This window comes from Lepisosteus oculatus, chromosome 3, assembly GCF_040954835.1.
Source record: "Lepisosteus oculatus isolate fLepOcu1 chromosome 3, fLepOcu1.hap2, whole genome shotgun sequence".
Classification (NCBI taxonomy): domain Eukaryota; kingdom Metazoa; phylum Chordata; class Actinopteri; order Semionotiformes; family Lepisosteidae; genus Lepisosteus; species Lepisosteus oculatus.
The window spans coordinates 42,520,157-42,532,514 of NC_090698.1; the positions used below are offsets into that span (position 1 = coordinate 42,520,157).

Genomic DNA, 12,358 nt, shown 5'->3' on the forward strand with positions numbered 1-12,358 from the left:
CTGGTGATTGCATTGGCTCTCCTATTACACTTGTGTCCTTTTACAGCATACCTAAAGTACAGTGTTATTAGTTAACTTATCTGTACCTTCATTTGCCTTGATTTTCTTTTATACCTTTCTCATAATTTGTTCCTTATTGAAAAGCTACTAAATAATGGAACTAAACATAAAACTAGTAACACTAATGAAAATAGCCTTTCATCATCTTCCTTTGGAGTGGCCAAATACTAATGGAAAATCCCTCTCTACAAAACATTATTTGCTATGACACTTATGACAATTATGTGAAAAACAGCAGTGCATTTTTACTGTGGGCCTAATTCAGCGGGACAGAGAAGGTGTACCAGTTAGAATGGCAGCTCCGCAGACATTTGTATGACAATAATCCCATAATTTGATTGTAAGTGCAATATCATAAGAAACAACCTTGGAACATGCAAGGGCACGTAGGTAGAAATCAATGACAGGGAATAGGAGGACCTTCATTTCAAAACCTCATATTTCATCTTGAATACCAATAGCACAAATTACACCTAGTCATCAATCTTTTGTTACCAATATGTGAAAAGAGGCCTGTTTATTTCCTATTGGTTCTGTTGTATATGTTAACGAATAAAAAAAAGTAACTTAAACCATGAGTACATACCTACTCATAAATACCAAGGAATTTGTTGTGCAGGTTGTTTTTGGTACATGAAGAAAACAAAGGGGACTTCATCTTTTGAAGTTGTAGTAAGTTGTACTTTGGTCTCTACCACTTAAGACGTAAAAAGAAAATGAAAAGATGAAAGATTTCACAGATAAATAGATATCCTTAGTCTTGAACCAAGGAGTTGCACTGGAATATGGAGTATATTCCCTATTTGTTTGTGTTATCAGCATTTTTTTTCCTTCAAACAACAATAAAGTAGCAAATTAAAACCAGAGGTCTGAGAACTGAGTCCAGTGGAACGCCACACACTAATTCACCTGAGTATAAGGAGCTTCTTCAAGCAGACCTCAAGAAAAGTAGGTGCTCTTCCAGATCTGTGCTATCTGGATGGAGTAACTGGTAGTGTGCGCAGTAAAGTCGAGCCAAGGTTTACAGTCTGGATTTTTACTTCATCGGGTCTGTATGCTTTCAAAGTAATAATGTTTCAATCTGCAGGGTGTAAGAGCAGATTCTTAGTCCAGGTCATTAAATGTACTGTATGTGAGAAAACCCTCATGTCGCTCAAAGCTGCAGTTCTTGTTCCTGAGCCCACAGTTATACAGGTGCTGTCGTGCTTTAGTTACTACTCATCTTGCAGTGCTGCGTCTTCAGTGGAGTTTTATACAGTGAGAGACAGAAGTTATGACCTGTAATATCTGGGTGAAGTTTTTTGTGTTGTGGTTGGGGATAAGCCTCGTAGCAGAAGAACAGAAGCGACAGACATACGGTATCAAAATTTCTTTTTAAAAATGGGCTTGATAGATTGTCTCTGAAGAGAAACAATAACCGATTAAAAACAGAGGTTAGAAGGAATATTAGTCCCCACACAAGTAATTGAACAGAAATTCTTAGACTGATTATTTCTAAGACAACAAGGGATAGAAGTCAACTAGTTATAAAAGATTCAATAGGTGAGTGTTTTGTCAGTGTAAATGACAGGAATCTGTGGAAATAAAAAGGGGGTGTACCCAAAAGAGTGCAGAATTGTTAGTGAGGTACAGTGACAGGAAGTCAACAGAGAAATCTCAAGATAATGACAGTGAATTTTCAAAAACTGCTCATGTAGCAATCCAATAGAAACTACCATAACAAAACCATAGGAGAATTAAATTGGCTTACACAGCAATTGACAGTGGAGAAACAGACTTCTGAAAGTTTAAAAAAAAAAAAACAGATCAAAACTGAACTAATCCACCTGCAGTTTATCAGGAAGATAATACCAAGCCTTCAAAAGTCCGAATGAATGCTTCTAACAAGCTCAACAATCTAGTCAGACAACACTTTGTCTTTAAAACTTGTGTCCCTGAGAGTGCTGCTGTGAAATCATTATTTCTCCTTAATCTTTAAATGATTCTGAGAGGGATCTGGTTCAGAATGTACCTCAAATGTTCACACAAAGGTACCTTAAATAATATAAGCGCCTACTAATAGAAAGTTAGATGTGTTATGTGCCTTTTCCAAGTTAAAGCAGTGTCCTTCCATAATCCTGAAGCCATATCCCTTTGATATACGTAAGGATGATGTCAGCTACCTGCAATTTTTATAAATCATAAACCGTAAATAAATCAGTACCTTGTAACAGAACCTTTCCCCTTTACCTTTAACTAGGAACCTTTTTGATTAATGTTTTTTATCATAATAAATGGGGCTATAATTATAGTTGTTTTGCTGCCTTTCATACGAACAAGAGGGCGTGGGTGTGAGGGGGAGCTTACGGGCATCTCCATAGCTAGCTGTAGCCAAAGATCGTAAAAAAAAAATATCATTGGCTCTGTGTGGCCACTGGCTGCATTGGAGAGAGAGTTTTTCTAATCACGATGATTACTTCACTGACAACGGCAGAAAGTGAAACGCCGCTTGCCAATACATTTTCACACCTGCTGAGACCTGATTGATCTGGACTGATGCTATCCCTGAGAACTCATTGCATGGGTCACTCTCAATTACCAGCTTTTGATGAAAGCTCTCATTTTACAACGGCAGCCCTAAATTCATTGCAGGCCAATCCAGATAATTGTCAAAAAATGTTCTTCAAAGTAGAATGGATGTCATCCTGAGATATGGTAGTTTCTCGGTTACAACCCTGGTATCTGATTAATGAATCAATTACATGTTATCAATGAGTCCTTGTTTTGTGATTTTTTTTCTTTTTAACCGAATGTTATCAGACTGAACTGGACATGAGGATTTATGTGCCTACTTCCATCACTTCCTTGACTTCTAAATATGTGATCTGGGGTTTATTTTTGGTGAAGCAGGGACAATATGTGTTAAAAACATACAGGCAACTGAGCACAGCATCTTGGTTAGGTTTTTCTCCAATAACTATTTTGGTTTTTTTTTTTTTTAATGGTTGTTTTCCTCTTGTCCTAAACACTTTTTGGATATGCTTTGGCTGTAATAGCTTTATTTTGCAGAGTAATTATTGAAAGCTGAACTCGTAGGCATTTTTGTTTTGCCTATTGTTGTTAACTTTAGTTTGTATTTTAATTACAGCTAGGGGAGTCACCATTGCAGATTTCTCCCACATTTCCCATAAAAGCAGGGGACAGCTCATTTTATTAGAAGAACCTTCTAATTTTCACAATTTCAAAGAAGAGTTTTTAATATCCATCTGTTGCTAAATTGCAGAAATTGGAAATGTTTTCACATTTAAAAAATAGCACATTTAAGAACCTAGGACATAAACACTGAATCACCCCTACTTTACAGATCTCAATTACTGTTCATTCTTGACTTGCTTACCTCAATTAGTATTAGGAATTCTAAGATTAGTCTTCATCATGGACTGTGAAAATACTAAAAAGTTGATTTTGTTTCAGATTTGTTTTGTGATCAAATGCGTATTATGCTGTTTTAGTCCCCAAAGTTGACAACTAAAAACAATGTGAGACACAGACACTATACTAGCATCTGCTAGTTTGATTTTAAACCTTTGTGACCTTTATAACCTTTTTAAAACATTTGTATCGCTCTTTCAAAATAGTTTAATAGTGTCTAAACAAAGCACTATGTTAACATTTTAAATGCCAGGTAACCTCTAAGAAAGAGTTGTAAGCCTTTCTGTATACCTTGTAACAGGTATTACATTTTCTTTAATGGTTTTGTATTTAAAAAATGATTTCCTTAAACGCATTTCATTCACTACCTTTTCAAATTAAAAATTTGAGAAAAAAAATAACGGCCGATCTCATTACACGCGATTTAAGAGATCATTACACGCGAGTCAGGAGAAAGCTCTTATTGTTGTGACACGATGTGGGTTTACACTTCTGGCGTTCTGCGGTTTTTCCACTAGGAGGCAGCACTGCTTTTTCTATCTGACATCATTGAAAATAAGTCTTAAAAAATACAAATTGATGGGCAAAAGAGAGAATTAGTCATAAATCATATAAGCAGTTAGATGACCAAAATCCCCAGAAGAAATCGTTCAATTGAGTCCTTATTTTCAAACAGCAGGCGAAATGCTTACTGTGTAACAAATGAAGTAGGTACGCAGTTTGCCCACAGAGAAACTTAGCTCTTGTTCTTAACATAGTATTTAGTTTGTTAAACTTTGTATCATTTTTTAATTCAGAGCTGGTTTTGTTAATTTCAGCATCTTCTTTGGAGATCCTTCCATTTAATTTTTAATAAATGTTTCATTATTATGTGGATTTATTATTAAGATGTGTTTTGGAAGTTTCTTCAGATAAGCTGTAAGAATTTAACTTGTTTTTAAAAACGGATTTTAATTTAACATAATTTGTAGTCATATAAATTTATTTCTCCAATGAGCTTTTATTACATTTTTTCCTTTCTCCTGTAGGTTTACCTCCACTTTTATTATCACATCCTCCTAAAAATGAAAATGTATCTGCCAGATGGTTTATTTGGATGAGCTGTCGCATATGTAGCAATGAATTTGATATCTTTAATTAAGAAGAAGATTGATATGAACAGTACTTTTATTTATAAATGCACATATCACATCAGACTGTCGGGTTATGCATTGTCTTTCTTTACAGAGTCTTTTTCTAATGTGGAGTAGAAGCTATTATTAATTAGGTTTATTGTAAAAATAAAAGCAGTATTACTCTTTATTGCTTATGTTACTCTTACTCTATTTATACTGTTCAATTGAATTCTTCTGTCTTAAAATATATATCACTTTATACCTGCAAATGTGGCCATCTGTGAGCTGCCCAGCAGTGAGAGACTCTTAAGTTGTTACAGTAGGAGCAGTTTGTGTGTCTGCTGTGTGTGTGAAATCAGGACTTCCTCCCCTGCAGCTCCATCCTCTTGCATTCTTTGTGTGGCCTCATTACACATTTGTCAACTTTAGGCTAATTATTTCTGTACAGCTAGGGCAGGGAGCTGCATCCTGTGGTCGTCTTTCTTGCTAATAGGATTGTGTCTGCTTCAGCTGACATTAATTGAAGGTTTCATGTCAAAAGAGTGTTAGCCTGAGTGGGCCTTTGTCACAACTGCTGGTACCCGTTAAAACATAAAGTAAAAGGATCAGCGTAGGATTAGCTAAATTAAGGGATGGCCAGAAGGAGTATCAAGCTCCTAAATTCATTTTGCTGAGGCAGCTCCCATTATAATGTAGCTACTTTCCTTCCCAAACACTGCAGTGTTGCAGTTCTTTTTTTCCCCTATAGTAAATCAGTTTTCAGTATTACTTTCCGAACTGCATATGCCTCGCCGTTTACCTTAAGTTAGGTACAAAGCCTTTCAGACTTTGCAAGCCAAATGGTTATTCATCTAATATGCCATCTGCCTCACCTGAAAGATTAAAATAAATTCAGCACTGAAATGCCAATGATTAAATTGAATTACATTAACAGGCCACGTTAGCGGTAGATCTGCGCTTTTGGAAATGTTAAAACCTGCTTTTTATTGCTTTTTTTTGACCAAATTTTAGCAATCTAATGAACTAAAGCATCATTTGTGATAGTACCGAAGTGCTAATCTTCCATACTGCAGGAGTGATTGCTGTTGTGAATTGTGAAAGATATTCTGGTTATTAATTTTAAATTGTCTCCTGTAATATTATGTTATGTTACATAATAATAATATTATGTTACATAATAATAATATTATGTATTAATAATAATATTACGTAATATTATGAATTGTCCTTTCTGGGCAATCTATCCATTAATCAGCTATTTTACAGAAAAGATGAAGCTATGTATTTGTAATAGTGTAATACAGGAATAGAGTACTATTTAATTAAGTCTAAATTCATAAAATAAAATTTGAATCTTAATCTTCTAATAACACAATCATATGGATGCAGTGGTGTACTTCTGTAATTCCACACTTCTGTAAACGTTATGATTAGGTCCTAACCAGAAACAAAATTTAAACATTTTACAGCAGATAAACTGCTAAATTTAATATTATTTTTGAATTGAATCTGTGTGAGTAGACCAATGATGTAAAAGTGACAGATGAAGATCTAAATTGTAGACGATGCATACAATAGACCTTCTGTATAGTCCAGATACTATGGGTAGTCTCAGGTTTTGCTAATAGCCTATCAACCATATGTAATTACACCAAGCAATGGGTAAAGTTAGAAGAAGACATAAATACAGTGAATGAATGGCAAGCATTAGGAAAATGAGAATTAGTTACAAAAACGGGAATATTCGTAGTAGTTTTATAAATTGTCAGTGTAATCTCATAGTCTGGTGTTTTGTTGCCTCTTATAATGCAATTAATGCTTCGGTTAGTTGAACGCTGAGGGATGCTTATGAATGCCAAAGCTACAATAAGAGGTGATTGTCAAACTCCATCTCCTCTCTCTCCTAGATGGGTCTGCCTGTCGAGAGCAGGTGGGAGTGAATTCACATTTTTAAGTTAACTCTTGCTCCGAAAGTAGTAAAAGAGAGGATTAATGTCTTCCTGAATTAGGTGTAATGAATTAGAAATAACTTGTGTACTTCACTTAAGAATGAGTGTTTAAAAAACAGATTTACAGGAAGATGTGTTTAAGGTTTACCATTGGTAGGACATGGATACAGGGACAACAGAAGGATAATGACTAGTGTACTGTAAACGTGTTCCTAATTCATTCTGTGAAAAATTCAAATAAGGTACTTAGTTTTACAACAGCTTAAGTTTATTTACTGAAAAAAATATTAATATTTATTAGACATAAAATTTAGAGACCTAATGATAGTTAGAACTTGAGTTTATATCTGTATCGTTGTTGAAATAATGTCTTGTATTTTTCATTTTAATTACCTTTGAATTGTTTAAAATGGAAACTTGTAGAACAGGTGTTGATCATTATGCCCTACCTGGGATTAATGTGGTATTTGTCAAGAGCTCACATTGGCAAGTACACATAAGGGGGATATGTTACAAATGTACCCTATTGCAGCGCATTCATAAAGCTGATTTATGTCTAAAATTATGTGTAAAAAGTGTGCTCGAGGCTTCAATTGAAATTCAGTGTGACGAGTGTGTGGTTTTGGGCTGCCTTTTGAGTGTGTCTCTATTAGCCACCAGTTTATTTAAACAGCAAGGAGCTGGGAAAGAGCCCCAAGGCAATGAATCACAGCCGCATCTCTGTACATGTGTGACATGGATATGGTTGTAGTCTACCAAGGTCATGTTTTGTTGTGTAAAATAAGTGCCTTTGGGTGCTGTAATAGCAGAATAAATAATAGATTAAGGATATAAATTTACAAGCCATACAGCTTGGTAGAGGACATCAGTTGTGCTGAGACACAAATCGCTGAAGAATGGCTGTGTGTATACGTAGAAATTGAATGTGTATCACAGCAAGTGTTCCCAGCCTGTGTCATTCTGCTTGTAGCTTAATAAATATTGCTAAGAACATCCTTATTTAAAAGTAAGATAACCAAATATTCTATCACTTAGTGTTTTGAGTTGGGTGTTGGATTTTCATTCCCTACTAAGCCGTTTACTTTCTAGCCCATCAGAAGTCAGGGAACACTCCTCTGATAATGCCCATCTTCCCAGTCAAGGAACTCAATTTTTTCTGTGTAGCAGATATCCAAGGCATATTAAATAGGTTTGAGGTTTTGCATTTTTGTCAGGCTGCTACGTGGTGCTAATACATATGTAGTCTAGAATGAAGCCAGTATCTTAGCCTTAGTTAGGAATATTGCTGTATATGGTCTATTAGGAAAGACTTCCCGCTTTTGCAGACAGTCAGACATAGGGAGCTAGATTGTCTACTGAAATTCTGCATATCTTGCCCATAGTGAAGGAGATTATTCCACCCTATTGTAAAGGTATTTCACTATACCAGTACGTCAACGCTGAGGCAGCATTCTTCTTCGGAGAATTGGTGAAAAGACCAAAAATGCTGCTCAGTTTTCCCCTGAATTTTGAAGATCATGTTTAGTCATTGTCCTCCATGCAAGTTTTTTTCCTGGTTCATGAAATGCAGCAAGACCTTAGTATCTGGCTGCCATTGCAAAGCAAAGAAAGTCACCTCAGTGTGCAGGTTGCATCCTGACTTTTCAATATTGACATTTTCATATTATAGTTTTACATCTTGTTCCAGTTTTGAAGTGTTTACTAAAGTTTCAGTTTTCTGGCATGTAGTTTATTCTGGCATGTGCAAATAAACCTGTTTGAACTCAAAATCCTTTCACATGTCAAAGACCGAGGAAAGGTCTGCGATGGTTTGACCAAGAATCTGTATTTTTAGGTCTCCAAAGTAGATTTTATTCCTGTTATTGAATATTGTATTTCATTCATTTTTAGTTTTTTTTTTAAATCACTTTATACATTGAATAAATGCTGCACTGGGATTTCCCTAATTCTTCTTTTGTTAATAAATTGTACTCTGCAACATTCTAACGTGTCTTGAAACTGAAGCTGTTCGTTGAAGTGGAGCTACACGGGCAAACTGTAAACTCCTCAATTTGTCTGATGGTGAAAACATTTTATGCCGTTACAATTTAATAAAATTATTTTATTAATAACCTTCTGCACATATTAATTGTTTGAGCAGCGGACATAAAATTATCCCAACAAGTGCCTTCATGCACCTTTGAGTAATATGCTAGAAGATGTTGATGTAATTAAGAGAAGAAAAAAAAGAAATTACTCCTCATTTCAAGAGAATCTGCTTCCTGCTTAAGTGGCTAATATTTTAATTAAGTCTGAAGTGACGTTTTTGGAGTATCTTGTGATAAACTCCCTCTTTTATGTTGATGGTAATTAAGCAGGTCCCCACGGGCCCTGTGAGGCGTAGTGCAAGCTCTGTGCTAATTGTTAGACATGAGACACTGTCCAGTTGGTTTGCTCTTGAATAGCCGACAGCGTGCTGACAGCCCAGCGGTGTTTTAAGATTGGCTATTGTAAGTCTTTGTCAGGGCTAACTGGGGCCCATTGTGGCTAAAGATGTTGTGCAAATTGAGGCAGATGGCTCCAATTCAGACACGTGGCTTTCAGAAGGGAGAGGGGAGTGGCTGCTGTGCAAAGGAGGGGTCACGGGAGGTCGGAGACCCGCTCGGCACTTGTTAGTGTTTTCAATAGGCCCATGTGCGCCAACTTTCCTGTGTGTTGCCGACGAACAAAACGGTGAGAATCTCCATACCTCTGGGAGTTGGGAGGGGACCGGGCTTGACGCTCTCTTTAAAGCGCTCAGTCTTACTCTCTGACCCCTTCTTCACATCCACACACCCTGCTCTATGGGGTCTAGGAAGAATGAACTGGATTGACAGGAGTCCAGGCCACCCCACATGGATTTTCAGGCACAGGCAGTAATAAATAGACATTTTTCCCCCCTTGTAATGCTGTGTAATTAGAGGATTTACTGTGTTTTGGAATCTGGTTGTTTTGGCAACGCTGTGTGTGGGGCAGGGAGGGAGAGCGTAGAGATGGTTGTTTTCAAACCATATTATTTTTCCCTCCTTTTCAGAGGAATAATTGCTGCTAACTTTATTTTTAGTGTTGTTTTATTGTCCTGGGGACCAGAGGAGGAGAGGCACACGCGTCCCTAAACTTCCTGGCAGGAAGTGCAGAGCACAATCGGAAACTGAATTTTGGTAGCCTTCAATGCTTCCTCCGTCAATATAGAAAGCAGTATCTAATTGTTTTTCTGTTTTTGAGTGTTGGCTATAGCACACAGTGATAATACAGTAGTTGGTGCAGTGGAATTGAAGAATACCTTCCAGGTGTATCTACTTTCAGAAATCTTTCAACCATCTTTCTGACGTATACTGATGACTAAGTATAGAATGTAGGGTCCACAGTGTTGTATATTACAAAAAAACATGGCATGAAATGCACTTTGAAACATTTTAATTTGACATTAGAATGCCGTTTCGGTAGGATGTTAACGTCTAATATTCATTTTCAACTGCCTTTTTCTGAAAGTATATTTGAATATGTTGTAGATGTAACTCCCCTCCATTGCTTTAACCTGCAATTTGAAAATATGTTTTGTTTTGCTGTGCAATTTGCTGTTGCATGTGTGGCTTTGAAAAGTCTTTCTCCTTGTGTTTTAAGCCTAGAATGCAAACCACAGGCAAACAGTTTATGCTAGTAGCCTCAACACTGAAAGCTCCAGATCTCCATAGCAGACTTCACCTCACCCAAATCCACACTGAATTTGGAAGTATAATATAAAAGTACTGCGTGGGCAAACACATTAAATTCCTAGTACGTTTGTATATACTGCACATTAAATGAAGGTCCAGAGGTTTTTAATTTTTTCAATGTCTGTGCCTCTGTATTTTTGCTCAAATTAACTACTCAGATACAGTAATCGTGATTTTAGCTGATGCTCTGCTGCAGCTAAAAGGACCTTCCATTTTTCCAAGTTGTGTGTAGCATTAATGCTGTTCATAAACTCCCTGAGTATATGGAAGCACCAATACTTTTGAACTTGAAATATGACTCAACTGATAAATAATTCTACAGCAGTCTTGAATCATTGTGCTGAATAACTTAAACCCCTTCTGGGTGACATCTCTTCAGATGCTGTCTGACTACATCTTCAGAGGAGCAGTGCCTTATACACCAAGTGTTTGTGTGGTTGTGGTCACACAAAGCTGCCAATTGCACTGTTGGGGGCCAGACCGCTGTACTCAAACAGTCTAACAATGAGGTTTTATCTCCATTCACTCTTTGTGCCGTTCTTTTGGAAACATGCAGACAGAGCACAGACTACCACGTTTATGACATCAAATCATGTGTACAGCTAAAGATGTACTGTAGTTTTCTGTCCAGTTCCATTTAGACGTAAGCATGTAATTGATGGAGATCGTTTTTGACTCCGGAATCCATGCGAGATTGTTTTAATGGAGAGTTTTGATGTGCAGCATTTTGTGTTTTTCAGGTTTGCAGCTAAAACTGTGAACGCTGAGGCCCTGGTGCTTGTTACAGTGGAGCTGAAGGAAGCATCAACAGCACAGCTCATCATCAACACTGAAAAGACTGTGATTGGCTCGATGCTTCTGAGGGAGCTGAAAACTGCACTCTCCCAGGGGTAACCGCTTACATCTGGACCTCCACGTCTGGCACACGGAAAACTGCCTTTCGTTTATAATATTAAACCTTCCATCTGGCGTTGATGTGGGAGGAAAATATTAGAAAAGAAAGTCATGCCAATTTTCAATGTTTTCCCCTTCAGCTTATCTCTGAACAAGAAGTAGCTCTGTATGTTTTGCTCTCATTGTTAAATTCATTTTTCAAAGCGTGGTGCCTTTTGCTTTCTTTATTGTATATTCACTGACACAGACACACACCTAGGGGAATAACAACAAATTGAATTTGATTTCACCTTTAGAAGTGTTTACTGTAGTTCTAGTGGGTGCACTTGTAGCACTTCAGACCATATTAAGATTTCAGAACTATGGCTGTTTTGATTTCATTGGGGAAAACATAGTTTTATAAACTCTTTTATGCCACATGTTTTTCCCAAAACAGGATGAAAATGCACATGGGAACCAGTCTCCCTTGTAAATTGAAATGTCGTGAAATGTCATTCTATCATCTTTGTGCTTTTGTACGTTCTTGCCTGTTTCTTCATAAAGGCCTTGAAAACTGGTACCACTGTTAATTAGTTTTTCTTTATGTCTTTTGAGTTTAGACATAAGTGCCTTTCATCTGAAGACAAAGTTTTCTTTATTTTAAAATTGCCAAAAACTGCTCGGACATGTTTGTTGGAAGATACACAATGTTCCATCTCATTATGGTGTAAGTGTTAAGTAAGACAATTTATTACAATTGTAAAATAAAGTGACTGATGGCTCCGATTATTTTGTATGTTATTCTTAGTTTGAAGATGTAAGGTAAAAATATTTGCTGTTGAATTATTGATGGTAAAATTTCCTGGTGAAGCCTTTTTTGGAAAAGCTACTCAATTAGAAAAAGTGCACTGGAAGTTCAACTTTAAATTCATATTCTATTATTATAAACTTATTCTTGGGTTTTATTGTTTAGTATAATGTTTTTATTCACTTGCCATCATAATCACATTCTTCTTACCAGATGGCCTTATCTAGGGCATCTCATAGAATATTCAATAATGCATGTTACTATGCATTCATTGTATGAAATCGTACACAATCAAATAAAAAACGTTAAAATACAGCAGAAGAATAAAAATGACAGATAAACAGTGAGACCAGCTTTAAAAGAGGATTTGCAAAGGAATACGTGCTGAAGAAGACAACAAAAACAGTG

General features: G+C 36.5%; 1 protein-coding gene across 1 annotated transcript in view; it reads left to right on the plus strand.

Annotated features, from left to right (window-relative positions):
• ap3b1a (adaptor related protein complex 3 subunit beta 1a) overlaps positions 1–11,928 on the plus strand; it is a 119,196-nt gene extending 107,268 nt beyond the window's left edge. The window contains exon 27 of the mRNA XM_015365489.2: positions 11,010–11,928. Coding sequence (XP_015220975.2) covers positions 11,010–11,163 — 154 coding nt within the window. The 3' untranslated portion in view covers positions 11,164–11,928. The remainder of the gene's footprint in view (positions 1–11,009) is intronic.
• The last annotated feature ends 430 nt before the right edge of the window (positions 11,929–12,358 follow it).